Below are 20,316 nucleotides of genomic sequence, written 5' to 3'. Positions count from 1 at the left end.
GAACATTCCGGTACAAGATTTTGTGTAGATAGCTGTTTTCAGCTCTTTTGGAGTGGCATTCCTGGATCACATAGGCATTCAGTGTCGAACTTCCTGAGGACTCACATACTGTTTATCATGATGGCTCAACATTTTACATTTCCTCCAGAAATGCACTAGGGTCCTGGTTGCACGCAAATGAAAAAGGTTTAACTGCCCCCAGCCTTTAAGGGTTCAGCCTAGGGGCTCCCCTCTTCAGCCCCTCAGGTCGGATCACACAGGAACTGCCATTGTTCTTATGTGTATTTGATCATTCTCTGCCTTGCCCCACCGAGGGTCTGAAGCTAGCAGGACTGCTGAGCTGTACCATGCTGGATGGGAAGCTGTCCCGGGTCAAGAACTTTGTTGTATGTGTCTTCCGGGCTTCAATGTAAGGTGCCCGGTGCCATGCAGGACACCCAGTAGATGCTTGCTTGGGACTGGTCATGTGGATGCAGCCTTTGTGTGTGTGTGTTTTAAAGATTTTATTTATTTATTTGACAGAGAGAGACACAGCGAGAGAGGGAACACAAGCAGGGGGAGTGGGAGAGGGAGAAGCAGGCTTCCTGCAGAGCAGGGAGCCCGATGCGGGGCTCGATCCCAGGACCCTGGGATCATGACCTGAGCCGAAGGCAGATGCTTAATGACTGAGCCACCCACGTGCTCCTTTTGTGTGTTTTTTAATGCATTTAAAAAAAATTTATTTGAGAGAGAGATTGAGAGAACGAGTGGGAGGACAGGCAGAGGGAGAAGCAGACTCCCTGCAAGAGCAGAGAGCCTGATGCAGGACTCGATCCCAGGACCCTAGGATCATGACCTGAGCCAAAGGCAGATGCTTAACCGACTGAGCCACCCGGGCACCCTGGACGCAGCCTTTGCACAGTGCTTCATAAAGGGTTGACATGCAAAGGCCAGTTTAGGAAAATTCGCTTCTGCTCTGAAATGCTGGACCAAGCACCCCAGGCACCAGGAGAAGGACAAAGTCAAGGACATGCCAGGCAGTCCTGGTGGTCAGTGGTAGGGGAGGTTTTAGCAAACCAGGTGCAGAGAACAAGGCCAGGCCCCGAGTGTGCCCTGGGGGCGCTCAGTGGACGTGGCAGCCTGTCAGGCCCCAGGTAGGGCTGCCAGATTTAGTAAATAACAAGAGGACAATTAAGCTTGAACTTTGGACAGATGATGCAAAATTGTTTAGTAGAGGTATGTTCCATGAAATATCTGGATGGTGGGCGGAGGGAATGTGGGGAGAGACTCTCCTTCCCCCCTCCTGTTCACAGGCCCGCCTGGAGATGTTAAAAGATAAACCGACTGGCTGGTTTCCCTAATGGACCTTGTCATGATTCTTTGAAGCCACAGATTGGCTTCAAAAAGATATGATCACCCCCATGGGGATGACTATTATAAGAATAAATACTTCATCCCCAAGCTCTCATTCTCCTCCAGACAGATGTCATGGGAGTGATCAGAATTGTAAGAGGGACAGAAGAAAAAGAACAATATTGTCATTTTTCTAAGCCACCTGCCTGTCAGGAGACAGGTTGAAGGGCTTGTGAAATATGTTCAGGGTGCAAAGGCAGACCTTCAGTCAGACCCCAGGGGCTGATCCTCTCAGCGTGGCCACCCGTGAGCACCCGGCAGGCGGCGGCGGGTCCCAGCTGACCCCTGTTGTGTGGGACAGAGGAAGCCATCTCTGATGGATGACCGAAGCCTTTGGAAAGCAGGGAGCAGGAAGTGATTCCCAGAGAAGGCTGTCACCTACCCGAGTCATCTGTTAGCCTGGGATGTCTCTGACAAGGAGTCACGAGTGAGGGGAGACAGCACAGTTCAGTGGGAAGGTTGTGGCTTGCCTGGCTTTGAGCTGACACTCTCCCTCCGTGTGTCACTAACATGCTTGTCATTCAGGAGAACTCCAGAATGTTTGGTTTTTATCACAGATGGCGTGAATGCAGGCGTGCTAGTTTGCTTTGGTTTCACGTCAAGCCATGTGGGTTATATTGCTGTATTTTCCATTTAATCAAGCACACAAAATCCGAATTGACACTTAAAAAAAAAAAATCCTAGCTTTAGTTTCACCAGCTGGAGCCAAGATCCTTATTAGAGCAATTTATTCAAATGAATATATTTTTTTGCAGGCAAATCATCCCTAGGCCTGAGCAGTTATCTCTGGTCCTGGCATGTCATGACCCGTCTGTGCCACACATTCGTGTTCTGTTCTCAGGGCGCTGGGGAGGGGGTCCTGCGACATTTCATCCCACCAGGTTTCACTTCACACGTCTCACTCAGCATCTTCTCTCAGGGGATGGTCGGTGCGGCTTCCAGCCCGGGGCGCCAAGAACACCCCTCGGCACTCACCTGCTTCCCTGTCGGCTGGGAAGGACTCAGGTATCCCTGTCTGGCCTCTCTTTCTGAGGTGGGGTTGGCTACTGTACTTTGGCGAGTGCACAGAAGGATGAAATAGCATCTCCATCTCAGATGCTGGGAGCCCCAAGTCCATGTGGGCCTCTATGATGTTAATTTCAGATGCTGCGCCCCATGCTGCCAAGCGCACCCCCGCCTTGCCCTCGAGATGAAAATTAGAGCGCCAGATGGGCTCTCCTAAGCCCACCTCTCTGAAAACAACCCCGGCTGTTGATTATGAGACATGGTTGTCATGGTGATGAGTGGAGAAAATGCTGACACGGAGGAAAGGGTCTAGCCTGTAGAAGCTTTGGGGAGAAATTGTCATTATAAGTGGATCTGAGGCCCTGTATTGCCCAGTAGGCTCCATGCCAGGTGTTTCAAGGACTGGCGTGGGGGCACAGCATCCAGCCTATGCCCCCTGGCCAAGCCCTCACCCCATGGGGGCTGCATCCCCCAGAGGGGCATTTCCATTTGCCAAAGGCACCCAGTGTACGACGAGCAGGAGTCCCGACATTGCCATTTCCCACAGTGCATCTGGCACCCTGATGAAAGTCTGTTGCCCTACATTCATGGCAGGAAATTTAGATTCCACCCCAAGCTGTAACGTTTGTGGAAGTGGTGTTATCTTAGTCCATTCGGGCTGCTATAACAAAAATATCATAGACAGGGTGGCTTATAAACAACAGACATTTATTTCTCACAGTTGTGGAGGTAGGAAGTCCAAGATCAAGGCCCCAGCAGACCTGGTGTCTGGTAAGGGGCCACTTCCTGGTTCATAGCCAGAGCCTTACTGGCTGTGTCCTCACATGGTGGAGGGGGTGAGGAAGCTGTCTGGGGTCTCTTTTGTAAGGACAGTAATCCCATTCATGAGGGCTGTGTTCTTACGAGCTCATCTAATCCGAATTATATCCCAAATGTCCCATCTCCTTGGAGGTTAGGCTTCAATATATGAAATTGGTGGAAACATATCCAGTCTATAATAGATGTGGTTGACCCGTTTTCATCTGTCAGTTGGTTGGTTTGTTCCTTTAGGGTTTTTGGAGATGAGTATCGTCCATCTAGCTTCTAGTAAGGCAGTGCAGGCCTTCAGGAAATGAAGTCTGTGAACTCAGCCTAGGAAAAGTCACTAGACTAGAGCTCTTTCAAACGAGGGAAAATACATGTGCTTTAAGCAGACCTCGAAGTAGCCAAGAATACAAGACAACAGAAGGTTTTCTGGGAGGACGTCGCAAATTGGAGTTTTACTTAAGGTGGATAGGAACAGCATTTGAGGTGAGAGTTTCCATTGTACCCTTTGGGAGATTTTGCCTGGTCTACCTTGGCCACAAAGGGAGGTGCAGAACCAGTGAAGCAGAGGGAAGACTTAACTAGGAGGCTGGGAAACAAACCTGGCTCCAGGAGGACCCTGGCAGGACTCATCCCCAAGTCAGGCTCAGCCCTGTGAGAAGGGGCACTGTCCACTCGCCTTGGTCAGCACGGGGTCTACTGGGATGGAGACCCCGGGTGGATCACAGTCCTCTCATCTAGGGCAGGATGGGTTCAGCTCCCAGAAGGAGGTCTAGGACGGGCGGAGGAGCATGCTAGCGGTCCCAGACCTGCCCGAGCCCCAGAGCCCCACCTTGGAACTTACTGGGGCAGCAGGATGAAGCCAGGGCCCATGTGCATTATCTGAGAGCTCATAGGGCTTGGGGGTAGGGACAGTTCTTTGGGCTTCCAGCAGAGGAAGCAGGGACCAACCAGACATCAGACCCTCCTGGGCCCCAGCGGCATCTCTGTATCCCCTCCATTCCAGGAAAGCCTCATTTCTTCTTGTAGCTTGAGTTCTGATTTCTCTTGGGAGATGGTGATGCCCTCCTTTCTTCCTCTGTGCACAATCTTCCCCATGCTTGAAGCGCAGCCCCACTTTTCCCACCTCCTATCTGAGCCATCCCTGCCCTCCCCACCCCCCACAACACTGCCTCTGAGGTGCACTAGTGTTTGTAGTTATGGAGGGGACACTCAGCTAGGAATCCTTGGTCTGCTTGGTGTCCTCAGTGTCAGGAGGGTGGGCCAATGTCTCTTCATTCTTCTCTAGCCCTCCAAGAGAGATTGAAGGACATTAAGGAACACAACAGTAACGGTCTAGCCGGGGAAGAAGACCAGCAGCGACATCTTGCTATGCCACCTAGACCTGTGGGAACCAGTCCGTTATTGCCAACACCTGGAGCCTCAGTCTTGTCAACTGTAAAGCAGGAGTGGAAAGAGTGTAACTTACTTATTTCTAAAGAAACACGAGTGTGGTAGATATTTATATTTATAATATAAATGTATTTATTTGTAAGTATAACTTTTCATTAATGTCATCATTATCATCATCATCATTATATTGTTACTGCTTGATAATTTATTTCCAGACAGTTCTGAAACTTCACATGATGGCTTACTAAAACCTCCTTTGGGATTTGTTGAGTGACTTATCTTCTATCCTTCTATTTGTCCTCTATCTTCTGGATGGCACAAGGCACCAAATAGAGATACCTAAACTTTAAATTTTGTTAATTAAAATTTTGGTTTGATGTCCTCTTTAAGAGAAGACTTGTGATGTGTCCTTGGAACATTTTGTTTTTTCTAGTAGTAGATTGACTAATTTGCATTAACCAAAGAATTTAGGTTCTAGAGTTTAGAATTTGCATTAAACTAAGAATTCAGGTTTTTTAGAAATATGATTTTGGACATTGTTGCTGGGAATGTAAAATGGTACAGTTGCTGGAAAACAATATGGGGGTTCCTTAAAATTAAAAATAAAATTACAGTGTAATCCTACAATTCCACTTAAGGGTGTATACTCAGAGGATTGAAACAGGAACTCTAAGAAACATTTGTACCCATGTTCAGAGCAGCATTATTCACAATAGCCAAATGAGGAAGGAAGCCAAACATCCATTGATAGATGAATGGATAAATAAAATGTGGTATATACAAACAGTAGAATATTATTCAGTCTTAAAAAGGCAGGAAATTATGGCACATGTTACAACCTGGATGAACATTGAGGGCATCATGCTAAGTGAAACAAGCCAGTCACAAAAAGATAAGATTCTACTTATATGAGGTTCCTAGAGTTGTTAAATTGACAGAGACAACCAGGGTCTGGGGGGAGAGGGAAATGGGGAATTTTGTTTAATGTTAATGTTTAATGCATACATAATTTCAGATGAGCAAGATGAAAAGAATTCTGGAGAGGGCTGGTGGTGATAGTTGCAGAATGTTAATGTTCTTAATGCCACCAAACTATACACTTAAAGTGGATAAGATGGTAAATTTAATGTTACATGTGTTTTACCACAATTAAATGATATTAAATAATAAAATTAGAAAATCTGATTCAGGATATGAAGATGACACAAATGGTAAGACATATCATACTCATAGAATGGAAATTAATGTTGTTAGAGTGTCCATCCTACACAAAGCAATCTACAGATTCAGTGCAATCCCTGTCAAAATACCAATAGCATTTTTCCTAGAGCTAGAACAAATAATCCTAAAATTTGTACGTAAACACAAAAGAGCCCAAATAGCCAAAGCAGTCTGGAGAAAGAAGAACAAAGCTGAGGTATCACAATCCCAGTGATCAAGATACACTACAAAGCAGTAGTAATCAAAACAGTATGGTACTGGCACAAAAATAGACACACAGATCAATGAAACAGAATAGAAAGTCAAGAAATTAGCCCATGCTTATATGGTCAAGTAATCTATGACATAGGAGCCAAGAATATACAATGGGAGAAAGATAGTCTTTTCAGTAATGGTGCTGGGAAAACTGGACAGCTAACTGCGTGCAAAAAAAAGTGAAACTGGACCATTTTCTTATGCCATACACAATAATAAACTCAAAATGAATTAAAGACCTAAATGTGAGACCTGAAGCCATAAAAATTCTAGAGGAGAACACAGGCAGTAATTTCTTTGGCATTGGTCATAGCAACGTTTTTCTAGATACATCTTCTGAGGCAAGGGAAACAAAAGCAAAAATAAACTGTTGGGACTTCATCAAAATACAAAGCTTTTGCCCAGCAAAGGAAGCCATCAACAAAACAAAAAGACAACCTACTGAATAGCAGATGGTATTTACAAATGACATACCCAATAAGGAGTTAATATCTAAAATGTATATAAAATTGTGCAACTCAACACCAAAAAAATAAAACCATATTAAAAAATGGGCAGAGACATGAATAGACACTTTTCCAAAGAAGGCATACAGATGGCCAACAGACACATGAAAAAATGTCCACCATCACTCAGCATCAGGGAAATACAAATCAAAACTACAGTGGGAGGTATCACCTCACATGTGTCAGAATGGCTAAAGTCAAAAAGATAAGAAATAACAAGCATTGCTGAGGATGTGGAGAAAGGGAATTCTTTTGCCCTGATGGTGGAAATGTAAATTGGTGCAGCCACTGTGGAAAACAGTATGGGGGTGGGTTCGTCAAAAAATTAAAAAATAGAACTACCGTATAATTCAGTAATTCCACTGCTGGGTGTTTACCCAAAGAAAACAAAAACACTAATTTGAAAAGATAGATGCACCCCCATGTTTATTGTAGCATTATTTGCAATAGCCAAGATATGGAAGCAGCCCAAGTGTCCATTAATAGAAAAATGGAGAAAGAAGATGTGGCGTATACACACACACACACACACACACACAACGGAACATAGCTCAGCCATAAAAAAGTATGAGATCTTGCCATTTACAACAACATCGATGGACCTGGGGGGTCTTATGCTGAGTGAAATAAGCCAGACAGAGAAAGACAAATACCATATGGTTTCACTTATATGTGGAATCTAAAAGACAGAACAGATGAACAAACAAACAAACAAAAACAGACTCATAAATACAGAGAACAAATTGGTGGTTTCCAGAAGGTAATGGGGGGGGTGATGGGCAAAATAGGGGAAGGGGATTAAGGGGTACAAACATCCAGTTATAAAATAAGTCACAGAGTTGAAAAGTTCAGCACAGGAATATAGTCAATAATATTGTAATAATGTTGTGTGGTGACAGATGGTAAAAAAAAGAAAATATGATTCAAAAACATTTTATAAATATAAAAGAATACATGTTAATTGCAGAAGAATTTAAATTATGTCTGTATGTGCACACACACATATATACAAGCACATACTTACGTACACATGCATTTCATAAAATTGTATCATATTGTATCTTGGTTTATTTCTCTAACCTATAAAAGCACCATATTCATCTTTCACTTCCTGGTTTCCAGGTGTGCAATGGTTTGGAGCAGCCAAGGAAGCAGCAACGCTCTGATCTCAATGGACCCGTGGACAATAACAACACCCCAGAGGTAATTTTTTCCAAGGATAAGAGTTGTGGCCTAAGGTCCTAGTATTGGAGCTACCCGTGCCATCACGGTCTGCTCACCCTTTCTGCCATGTTCTCATCCCAGCCAGTGCCTTGGAAGTGGGGATTCAGTCAAGCAAAGTTGGGTGACCCTGTAGGAGAAGGAAGAAAAGTTTCTTTCCTGCTGATTCAGGCCCATACCACTGTGTGTTCATGTGTTTCCAATGGCGTGTGTGTGGGGTTCATTTGTGCTCCCCGGTTTGACAGAAACTCATTCTACTCCATTATCTGACAGTTATGTTCTAAGTTAGGGTTACTCAACAATGGCAGCATTGACATTTGGGCCAGAACATTCTTTGTTGTGAAGGGCTGTCTTTTCCACTAAAGGATGTTTAGAAGCATCTCTTTAAGGTCGGAGACTCAGTTTCCTCTCAGCCTCCCAGCTCTCCCATGATCCTGCTGGTTTTTAAAGTTCCAGGCTTTAAGTACTGCTGGTTGTAAGAACTCATGAAATAGGTCCCTCTGGTTTTCAAAGCCAAATGTTATGGGGATTTGTCTTCCCCATGCAGGCTCACTGGTGTGAAAATCTGTTTCTCTCCCCTCTCCAAGCATGTGGCATTCCCCCTCCCTCAGACTGTCCCATGGGTCCATTTAGCTCTTGACCATGTATCTGCCCCTCCTATCCTCTACAGTGTGTCCTCTTGTCTGTATTTAGCTGTGGAGTTTGTTGTGCCAGTCTTGAGTGGTTTCCTGGGTTACACACACTAATGTGGCTGTTATCTAGTTGTATGCCAGAGCTGTGCCACATGACCAGTGCCCTGGACTTCAGGGTTGGCTGGAGGATCACGTATTTGGCTTTCCAGGGAGGCAGGGGAGAATCATTGGTTGTATGGTCTCTAGGCTCCCTTCTAGCAGTGACATGCAAATCTGGGGGTCCCTGTGTTTTAGATGATGGCCTTTTGTACCCCAAGTTTTCCCATGGGAATGGATTCCATGTGTCCTGTCTAAACACCATGGTGCCTGAATGCCATTGGTTTGCTTTCTGGAGCTGACTTCTTAGGAACATCAGACACTCAGTGGGGTTTAGCTTTTCACATACGGTACTCTTCTTAGTCTAGATCTTTCAGGCCATCTACTTACAACTGTCATGTGTTTGTTTTGTTTTGTTTTGTTTTTTTTCATATTTCCTAACAGACAAAGAAGGTGGCATCATTTCCAAGTTTTGTGGCTGGTAAGTGACCTTGAATTTTCTCTTAGAGAACAGTTGCATTTTTCTCTCAAAGCAAATGGTATTTTTACTTTTGGTTTTCTCCTGCAAAGCTTGTGTAGAAAGCACACCTTTGAGGTAAAAACAGTGTTAATGATAAGCAGAGGTGCTCAGGCATTTGGTTGTTGGAGCACTTTGTAAGCCCATATTGGTATGGAGGGGGGTGGTTCAGTTGATTATCGATTGGGTTAAAAATTGAAATATGTCTGTATAAGCAGCTCATTATGATCTAACACTTTTGATTAGGGTGGATATAATTGCATCCAAATACAGGCTGTTATTCCTTTATCAGACTTCATTTCCCTCCATTCTCCTGTCTTTTATGAGAGGGTTAATATTGGATTTCAGCATTCAGTGTTGAGCCAACTTTGCACTGTCTGACTAGCCTCAGGGAAGCTTGGGCTGCTCCTTTCCAAGGTCCTCCAACAACACCATAAAGGGCCTCTTAAATAGGATCTTTCTTCAGCCAGGAGGCTGTTTCCTGCTGTTGCTAGTGTTACAATAAAAAGTGTGGATTTTATTACTTCTTTCAGTAAGCTGGTAATTAATTTTTATGAATATTTATGGGAGTAAGGTAAATCAGTCATCAGAGATAAATAACTTTAGAACCTTTCCTACCCTGGTTTTCCTTTTTAGTAAAGAGCTGACATCTGGGAAACTGAGGCCCCCAAATATCTTTTCAAGGGACTAGTTTGAATCAGGATAACCCAATTCAAACTGGTTGAAAATGAATTGAGTGGCTCAACCCAGTTTCGGCAGGTTCAACATTATATTGGCTCAGTGTTGCTCAAACTAGATTAAAAACAGTTTCACACTGTTGGAATCCATGTTATACTGTTCAAATACACTTGATTCCGTTTTGACCAACTCAAGCAGGCTCAGATGGGTTTTGCTCAGCTGTTTACATGTGGTGCTTATGGTTAAAACTAGATCAAACTGGTTTTCATCAGGTCACAATAGGTTATAATAATTCCAATCCAACTGGCTAGTTTTAGTTTTTTTCAGGACCTAATGATTGGCCAGAAGAGACAACACCCACTCCATGCCCCCATAGTAGGGTTGATTAGGTTCCTGATTCAGAGGCCTCGATATCTCATAAATAGGGAAGATGCATCACTTTTCTGGGTGGTCAGAATGCCAGGATGGCGTGTACCAGTCACACTGTTCCAGTGAGGTGGGCTCTTGTGGATCCGAGAAGCTCACTTTTCAAAGTATCATAGTGTCATGTGGGTAGAACTCCCTCAGACTGCCTAGGGGAATGATTTGGACATTAGACTCCCCTGGCTCCTGAGTCAGCTCCCTAACTGGAGGGGTGGGTGGTGGAGAAGGACCAGGAAGGAGTATCCATGCCTAGGTGCTCTGAGAAGTACCCCTCACTTGCAGCATTCCAGAAGACTCACTTCTCTGAACCAGCTTAGACTGTTCTAAACCAAATCAAAACAATGTCGGACGCCTCCAACCAGTTCCGATGGGCTAAAGCTGCTTGTGACCAGCTCAAAATAGTGTGGATAGCCTTAATTTAGAATTTCCTGGGGCGCCTGGGTGGCTCAGTTGGTTGAGCGTCTGACCCTTGGTTTCAGCTCAGGTCATGGTTTCAGGGGCCTGGGATCGAGCCTCACGTCTGGCTTCATGCTCAGCGGGGAGTCTGCTTGAGATGCTCTCTCTCCCTCTGCCCCACCCTGGCTGGCTGTCCCTCTTTCTAAAATCAAAGAATAAATCTTTAAAAAAAATATATATATCTCCTGTTAGGCACACCCGTGGAGTGATTGTCGGAGATACTGGCCCCTGAGAACATAAGGGTTTTAACCGGGATGGCTCCACACTCCCTCCTTGAGGGACGTTTCATACCCTCAGGCTCCCGCCTAGCTCCTGGACGGCTGTGTGGACACTTACAGAAGAGTCCAACTGGCAAACTGCAGTTCCTGCCTTATTCCTTCTGAGGAAGCAGCCGCAGGTCTACTTGAACTCAGGAGGCCTTGTGAATCTGAATGTTTAGTTGAACCTGAAAAGACCTTGAAGACCGACTCAATAACCTTCTCCTTGTCCCTCATCGACCAGAGCTGTGCCACATGACCAGTGCCCTGGACTTCAGGGTTGGCTGGAGGATCAAGTATTTGGCTTTCCAAGAAGGCAGGGGAGAAAGTCTGGAGATGAGTGTTGAGGGAGCAAGCCCCCAGTGCCTGCTGTACCCCATCCGGTGAGCGTTTCAAGGGTGGGGGAGTCCCCAGGGCTTGTTCAGTCCTCCAGCTGAAAGTCTGAAGAGCTGAGAAGGCCCAGGATAACTGTGATGGGGAAGCAGGCCTTCCTCCTCATCTGGGTCTGAGAAATCACACTGGAGGAAAATCTCCTTGGAGTTTTAAGGGGGGATGGCCTTCAGTCCCAGCGCATGCTTTGTTTCACAAACCTAATAACTGTTGTTAATAATGAAAGATAATAGTAATAGTCAAAGGGACACCGTCTTAACATTTATTGGGCGCTTAGTATGTGCTAATCCCAGGGATGTGAGCCATGCACCTACTTCATGTCAGCCACCACAGGAGGGGCAGATGCTTCCCCCATTCTATAGGTTGGGAAAAGTGAGGTTCAAGTCATTCATCTGAGGTCTGATGGCTGGTGCTCTTAGACCCACATCTGGGTACTTTGCAGCATGAGCTCCTCACCAGATGGTTTCCTACTTCCTTCGTATACCACTACCACCAATAATGAGGCCAGGGAATTCTTATTGGGTGCTTCTGTTGAGCAGGCACACTTCTTAAATATACTATCTCAGTGGTCCTCCTAACAGCACTAAGAGGTAGGTGGTGTTACAGATGAATAAACTGAGGCTTAGAGAGGGTGAGTCATTTACTCAAGGTCACCAGGGATTGAAACCCAGGTGGGAGTCTGAGCTCATTGTCCCCGTATGGATTGCTTGAGCAACCCTCAGCATGCAGCAGGTGAAGAAAAGCCTTCACCTGGAGAAGACACATGGTTCAGATTCCAGGGAGTCCACAGGAGGAGAACCTTCCAGAAGTCCGTTGTTGGCCCTTCTCAGGCTCAGAGTTGCAGCCCTTTCTCATCAGAGGCACCTGAGGGATGAAGCTCCCATGACTACCATCTGTAGGAGAACATTCCAGGATTCATTGACCCCCCCTTGGCCCCTCTCTGACTGGGAAGGTTGACACTGCAGAGTAAACCTTGTAGAAGGGTCTGTTGAACAGAGGACTCGCCACCTTCCCTGCGGGGAGGAATCGTAGAGTGGTGAGGAATGGTGGGACCCGCAGGATGTCCCCTACTGCGGGACATGGAGGCTGGCAGTGGCATGAGTCCAAGTGGACCAGATGGTTATCCACCTCTGAATAACTCTATGTAAAAGTCTAGCTTTTCCATAAAACCAGAAATGGGTTCATTAAAACCCAAAGTTTGGTGTTGGTCCCAAGCAGTGGAGCCTAATTTTGGCAGTTTCAGAATAAAACCTGATAGATAGAATTCTACTCCTCACACTGTTCTAATCCAACAGCCAAAGCTCATGCAAGATGTCCTGAAACATGCCCCACCCCACCAACAGCTCTAGCCTTGTGCTAGAATGTGGCTTGTCCTCAAGTGTCAGGGCCCCGGGATCCCTCACGACCTGTCTCTATTTTGAAACTACCCACCTGTGAAAACGTGGGGGGCCCCCCATCCCTGCCAAGCTTGCTTGTCACACCTTCCTTCTCTTGGGGGTCCTCACAATGATAAAGCCACTTGGTTATTTTCATGCAGTGGATGCTTACGATCTGTTTTATTTTCTAAATTCCACATATGAGTGAAATCATATGGTATTTGTCTTTCTCTGACTTAAAATGGGCAGTTGGGGTGAGCCTGTTCAGATGAGACTCCTAAATTGAAGGCCGCTCACATCTCTTCCACTTTAGCCTGTCAGAGGGGCCAGGCTCGTGGGCATGGGTCTGGGGGTGCTGTTGGCAGGAAGACTGGAGTAAGGTAAATCTTGGGGACCAGCAGGGCCCAGAGCATTCCAAAGGGAGGTTATGAAAACCAAAATGACCTTCCTTTCTTACAGTGTTTGATCTTGCCCAAATGGAGTCATGAACAGGGATTAGACAGATTTTAAAATAGGAATTTTTATTCACTAGAGGTTTGTTAAGATATTTCTGAGTAGTTCTTAGAACAAGCCAGAAGCCATAAGAATTAAAAATGCATTCTACCCTGGAAATCCTTATTTCCCTTCTCTGTCTGCACATCCCTGTACTTTTCCCTTTTCTGCCTGCACATCCCAGACCCCTAATCCCTCTCTGCAATAGAAGCTACTGTTGAGTCTCTTGTGAATCCTTCCAGAAGTTTCTTGGACATGTACAAAACTGTAGACCCTTTTCTTAAAATAGACGTTACACTTGGACACATGGGTCTATACTTTGCTTTTTCATTTCTTGGTACCAAGCTACTATAGAGCCACCTAATTATTAAGTGGCTGCCCAGGATTCAGGTTCGTGGACATATGATGGGTATTAATCAGTCCGCTGTGGACTACTTGGTTGCTTCTGGTCAGTGCAGCAGTGAGCAGCCTCATGTATGTGTCTCCGTGTTCATGTGTGTGTTCCCTCACAGAAGGTGTTCCTAGACAGAGCAGGGTTGCAGGCCAGCCACACACCGACTTGGTTAGATAATGGCCCAAGAGGGAGGAGACGGGTTACACCACCCTCAGCTGTGTGTGAGAGTGTTGCTTCACCAACACTGTGAGCCATCCAGCCGTGGGGTTGTAGCCAGGCCAATGGATGAAAAGTGGTATATAGTTGATTTTACGCACACATCTTCATCAGAAGTGAAGCCAAATGCTGTTTCATGTGTTTACAAGCCATTTGTGTTTATGTTCCTATACATTGTCTGTTTATTTCCTTTGCCCACTCTTCTGTTGGATTTTTGGTGTTTCTTATTGATTTGCACTGTTCTTTACATATAAAGGAAATTTGCCCTTTGATTTATATTGTAAAAGTTTTCCCCAGGCTACCATCATCTTTTGATATTTTTGCATTTTTAAAGTTTTCATTTAAATCCCAGTTCGCTCATATACAGTGTTATGGGTAGTTTCAGATGTATAATATAGTGATTCAACACTTCTATATATCACCTGGTGCTCATCACAAGTGCATTCCTTCATCCCGATCACCTATTTCCCCCATCCCGTCTCCAACCTCCCCTCTGGTAACTATCAGTTTGTTCTCTATAGTTAAGAGTCTGTTTCTTGGTTTGCCTTTCTCTCTTTTTTCCCCTTTGCTCATCTGTTTTGTTTTCTAAATTCCACATATGAGTGAAATCAATGGTATTTGTCTTTCTCCATCTGACTTATTTCACTTAGCATAATAATCTATAGCTCCATCCACATCCTTGCAAATGACAAGATTTCATTCTTTATTATGGCTGAATAATATTCATGTGTGTGTGTGTGTGTGTGTGTGCGCGTGCATTTCCTCTTCTTTATCCATTCATCAGTTGATGGACATAGTTTGGCTCTTATAGATAATGCTGCTAAAAACACTGGGGTCCATGTATCCCCTTGAATTAGTATTTTTGTATTCTTTATGTCAGTACCCAGTAGTGCAATTGCTGGGTTGTAGAGTAGTTCCATTTTTAACTCTTTGAGGAACCTCCATATTTTTACTTTTCTAAAAAATGCATTTTATTTTATTATTATTATTATTTTTTAGATAGAGAATGTGAGAATGAGCACGAGTTGGGGGGAGGGACAAAGGAAGAATGAGAGAGAATCTTAAGCAGGCTCTGTGCTCAGCGCAGAGCCCCGCGTGGGGCTCCATCTCATGACCTGAGCCAAAATCAAGAGTCGGTCCCTCAACCGACTGAGCCACCTGGGTGCCCCTCCAAGTTTTACTTTGCTGGATATTTTATGTAGTCAACTGTATTCATCTTTTTCCTTTGAATTTACTAAGTTTTTGAGATTAGTATGACCTTTACACTCTTTTTTTTTTAAAGATTTTATATATTTAGAGCATGCGGGAGTGGGGGGAGGGGCAGAGGGTGAGGGAAAGACAGCACCTCAAGCAGACTCCATTCTGAGCGTGGAGCCAGTTGCAGGGCTCAATTCCATGACCCCGAGACCACGATCTGAGCTGAAATCAAGAGTTGGACACTCAGCCAACTGACTCACCCAGGCATCCCAACCTTGACACTCTTACCATTATTTTTTTTCCTTCTAGAACTTTTATGATTTTATTCGAATGAGTTCCATATTTAATTTATCTGGAATTTATGTTGGTATATGGATCCAGAAAGAATTACATTTTAGCATTTTCTTCCAAACAGCTAACCATTTGTGCCAAAACTATTCCATGAATTCTTCCCTCTGATTTGAAATGCTGCCTTTATCACATAATACATTGTCATTTACACCTAGGTCTGTTTCTGGGTCTCCACTGAGGTTCCAGAACCAAGCTGCTTTATGTAACTGGGGATTTATAGTGCATTTTACTACCCGGAAGGCTAATGTCTGCCTTCTGTCACCATCATTCCTGTTCAGAACTTACTGGATCCTCTTATGTATTTATTTTTCCATAGAACCTTTAGAATTAGCTTAGTAGTTACACAATAAAAATTTCTATTGACATTTTTATTTGACATGCATTACATTTATCTTTATGTTAGTATATGGAATGGAAAAGCCTCTATTTGAAACCCCGGTTGGGAAATCTAGGCCCTGCTGGATCTCTGTCTCTGGCCAACAGCCTCATAAGTGAACTTGGAAGTGGAGCCTCCCCTGTTCTAAATGGCTGCAGCCTTGGGAGAGTCCCTGAGCCAGAAGCGCTCAGGTCAGCTGCACCTGGATCCCCCTGCCCACAGACACAAATAAATATTTCTTGTTTTCAGCTGTGAAGTTTTGGGATAATTTGTTATGTGTGTATATAGATAACTAACATCCTGTATGTTTTTAAGATAAAGCGTGTCATGATTCATACTGATTTTAAGATAAAATGCATCATGATTCATATTGTCAGGACTATAGGGTTTTTACATTCGTACTTTTTCCTGTGCTCCAAATCCCCATCCTCAAGGACACCAACGTAATTCTGCATTTGTTTTATTCCATCAGTCATACAATAGTCTCAGAATAACAAGACCAACATCACCAAGGACATATGTTTATTACAGATACAATTCAAGATTCATTTGCATTGACTTTGGTCTTCAGAGGATAGCCCAGGAGGGATGGATTGTCAAATTACCGTGTTTTAAAATCATTCAGAATAGTTCTCTTCATTACCATGTCACAACTGCATACACATTTAGATGCATTTTTTTTTCTTTAGGAATTTGCTTTTTCATTGAATTTTGTTTTATAATTATATAAAATACTTACATGGTTCTGAAGCCAAGTATAGAAAACAGGGTGTATGAAAGGCGTCTAATTTCTTACCCCATTACCCCGCCTCCCAAATCCATTCCTCCTGCTAGAGATAACCAGTTTTAACATTTCACATATTTTTAGTATCTTAGGTGAATCTTCCCCTTTTTTAGATAAATGGTAATGAGTTAAAACCCTTTTCTCCATCTTTTTTTAAAAAAAAGATTTATTTATTTGACAGAGAGAGAGAGCACAAGCAGGGGAGGGTAGCAGAGAGAGAGAGGGAGAGACAGGTTCCCCACCAAGCAGGGAGCCCAATACTCTATGGGGCTTGATCCCAGGACCCTGGGTTCAGGACCCGAGCCGAAGGCAAATGCTTAACCCACCGAGCCACCCAGGCGCCCTCCTTCTTCCTTTTTACACTTAACACTAACCCCTGGAGATTATGCCAGAGTTCTGCACAATGCAGGGCAGTACGTGGAGGTGCTCTGTGCTGTTCGGATGCCTGCTGTGTGGATGGAGGGTCCCCTGTGCAGGAACATTTGGGTGGTTCCCAGGGTTTTGCTCTTAGAGATAGTGCTGCAGTGAGCAGCTTTATGCCTGTGCCTTTTCCTATTTTTGGCCAGTTTTTGTATTCATTCTGCCCTTTCTCCCAGGTCCAAGCTTATGCTTAGGACCTGCCTTGGGCAAATCTGTCCACTGTACTGAGCTTGGCATTGACCTTCCTTGACTCTTTTCCTCCCAGCAGCCAGTGACTTTATCTTGCTTGTTGGGTGTCTAATATTCCACGCTCTGGAACTTTCAGATCCTTTCCTTCAGTGATGACCCAACCTGTCCTGCACCCCCAGGCAGGGCCTCTCCCAGGCAATGTTCTGAGGCTCTGGTTTCTCAGACAGCATCTTCTCTTCTATAGCAGCCTCCTTATTAGGGTCGCCTTTAACAGGGGCTTCCTGGAGGCACAGCTCAGCCCACCGCAGTGCCGGCCGCCTGGCTCTGGGACAGGCTGGTGTGGTGACCGTGGGGGGTGGCGTTCAGGGCAGCTGGAGCCCCGCCAGGGCCCAGAGACCACGCCCCAGATCTGCTGGTCGAAGGTCTGACCTGAGGTCCAATTTCACGACTCAGATTCATCTCCTCCTGCCTCCTCACCTACTCTTGACACACTTTCCCTTCCCTGCGCTCATTTCGGTGGCCTGCCCGGCGCGTGGCCTCGGTACTGTGCCTGCTCCGAGCCCCCGCTCCCTGTCCTGTGCCCTCAGCTGTGGCGCCTCCTCCCAGCTGAGACCAGGTCCCTCTCTGCGCTTTTGAACCTCACCTGCTCTGATGTCTGTGTTTTCTCTCCTGTATCTTCTGCGGGCTTCTGAGAGCATCTGTTCCAGCCTGCATGTGTCCATCACATGTAGCCAGCACTCTGCTTTCCTCTTCTAAGCCAGACTTCTTCTAAACTCATCCCTACATGCCGAAGCCCTCTGGCTGGCTGTCTGGGATTACTGCTGGCTTCCCGGTCGCTGTGTGCCAGGAACGTGAGGGCTCCTTTCTCCTCCTGCCAGCGTGGGCACCCCCTGGGCACAGGGTGCTGGAGCTCAGCAGTGCTGGGTCCTGGGACCCCTCCCCACCCAGCCACACCCCCCCCCCCCGATGATTCTTCTGTGTCTGCAGCTTCACCTGGCACCGACGCACGCTTTATCAGGATCCCTGAGTCCAGCTGCCTCCCGAACTCCTTTGGAAGTCTGCCAGGTTCCTGCATCTAGAGTCGCCCAGAATCCCCATCCCCAAGGCAGCTCCCTCCCAGTGTCCCCTCCTGATAGCTGCAGCTTTGTCCGTCCAGTGGTACAGCCTGCTTTCCAGCACTCCTGTGGAATTGAAGCTCCAGAGTGGATGGATCCAGTCTGTCGCTGTCTCTTGGGGAGCATCATCGCCCTGGTCCACACCCATCACCATCACCACCACCACCACCACCACCATCATCATCACTCACTCACTCACTTGCTAGGACAACTGCAGTAGCCTCCCAGAATGCTCTCCCTTCTTCCCCTCCGTGGTTTGCCTCTCTGTGGCCAGAGTTGCTTTCTAATGACAGGTCGGGCCACTTCCCTGACCACTACCCTGCAATGACAGTCCTTGGTGTAGCCCCAAGAGCCTCCCCTCTGACCAGCACTCTCTCTGCGGCCTCAGCTTGTTCCAAACGCTGGCCCACCCCATGCGCCTGGGCAGTTTGCACATTTTGGAGCTTTTGAAAGATGCTGTACTCTGTCACCCCCGGGGCCTTTGCACCTGCTCTTGTCTGAGCCTGGAAAGCTCTCTTCTCCTTTCCCTCTGTGGTTTTTTGATTCCTTTGCATCCTTCGGGCCTCAGCTCAGTGAACAGCTGCCCCCAGATTCTTCTCAAGGGCAGACTCCCCTGTTGCTTCTTCACTGGCGCCGTGTCCTTCCTTCACGGCATTCACCATGCACCATCCCGATGCATTTAATTGGGGACTGTGGGACTGATGTCAGCCTGTGAGCTCCATGTTTTCTGTCCTCATGTGAGGGCTCAAAAATCCTTACTAGTACCTGAATCAGTGGCGGTGGTCTTGTGTAAAGTCATTTGACCCCATGGGAACTGTCCTTATTTATAAAATTGGGACATTGAGATCTGCTTCACGAGGTGGTTGAGGACCAAGGAGAACTAGACCTTTGTTACATGCAGAGGTCTGTTGTGTCAGGGCTGGGGGCTGTACTAGGCGACCTCTCAGATGCACACTCATACGCCTGTCCTTGGCTGTGCGCTGGCTCTACCCAGCCATCCCTGCACCCCGCCCGCCAAGACAAGTAGAAGCAGGCACACGTCTTGGAATTAATGAGATCACCTGGATCCAGACCACTTGTGGGAAGCCTCTGTCCACCACCCACCTTCAGGATAATTCCCCCCAAAGGTGTCAGAGACAGGAGCTCCAAGGCATGACTCTGGGACCTCCCATCCCTTTCCTGCTCAGAGAGGTCCGCAGGGCTGAGATTTTCTGACAGACATTTCAAATGGAGGCTTCCTCCAGGAGGAAGGAGCCTGGCGCACCTTATTCTTCATGTCCGAACTGTGCAGATACATTCTGCATACACTGCTGTTTGTACGATCTATATCACAACAAGAAAACAAAAAGGAGAGATCACTGGGGACATAGGATCGCCTTTAAACCTGTCTTTATTCTTTTGTCATTCTGTCTCCTTCTGGTGGTCTTGGCATAAGGTTAGTTCAAGAGTTGAGCCAAATAAGAACAATTTATGCCCAGACATGGAGGACCAGCTGCTTTAGTATTGTCATGAAGCTGTTTGATTTTTGGTTCTGCATTTTATGATTGGAGTTCAGCGCGGTGACTGCGAGCCTGAAATACCCGCCTCCCCACACCGACCACTCTTCTCTGCTTCCTAATAAGTGTGCAGGTGGGAGTGGGTCTAACAGGCAGGCAGGATGCTGGAGGTACCGTTTTTGTTTTGTATTGTTTCCTTTTTGAAAAAAAGAACAAGATGGGAATGACAAGAACCTCTGGCAGAGGTGGGTGGCCGAGGTGGGCATCTTTTGGAGTTGTAACAAAGACCGAATCTTCCACTGGCCTCTTCCCAGGGAGCAGGTGTCTATGGGTGCTGGTGGTAGGCCCCACTGCCCGGGATTACCCTTCACACACAGGAGTCTGTGCCCCCAGATCTGGTGGGTCTCACTCCGGGGGAGGGGGGAGATGGGGCCGGCTTTTAATATATCTACTCAGGGACATAGATTGAAACAGGATACGAATTTCAGAAGGATCTGGCGAGCTGCCCAAGGTCACCCTGGGAAGTGGCAAGGAGAAAGGCAAAGGACAGTGGCCTCAGAGGCTAGGAATCCATTCAAAAGGCAAGCCTAACCTCCCACCCCCAGGGACAGGTTCCACGGGCTGCCGTTCGACTCCTACCTACAGTTAGGGTGTGAGGACCCTTG

At 46.2% G+C, this 20,316-nt stretch overlaps 1 protein-coding gene across 12 annotated transcripts in view; it reads left to right on the top strand.

The window, feature by feature from the left end:
* The window catches only part of APBA2 (amyloid beta precursor protein binding family A member 2), a 233,116-nt gene that overhangs the window by 181,039 nt on the left and 31,761 nt on the right, over window positions 1-20,316 (top strand). For all 12 annotated transcript variants that reach the window (XM_073882524.1, XM_073882525.1, XM_073882532.1 and 9 more), the window contains 2 exons: window positions 7,698-7,778; window positions 8,969-9,005. In XM_073882524.1, the coding sequence (XP_073738625.1) occupies window positions 7,698-7,778; window positions 8,969-9,005 (118 nt within the window). The remainder of the gene's footprint in view (window positions 1-7,697; window positions 7,779-8,968; window positions 9,006-20,316) is intronic.

Source organism: Callorhinus ursinus, unplaced genomic scaffold, assembly GCF_003265705.2.
Source record: "Callorhinus ursinus isolate GAN/ISIS: 27379988/994484 unplaced genomic scaffold, GSC_fseal_2.0 scaffold47, whole genome shotgun sequence".
Taxonomy (NCBI): domain Eukaryota; kingdom Metazoa; phylum Chordata; class Mammalia; order Carnivora; family Otariidae; genus Callorhinus; species Callorhinus ursinus.
Note: the sequence above shows the minus strand (reverse complement) of the source record. Positions and strands in the feature narration are given on the sequence as shown.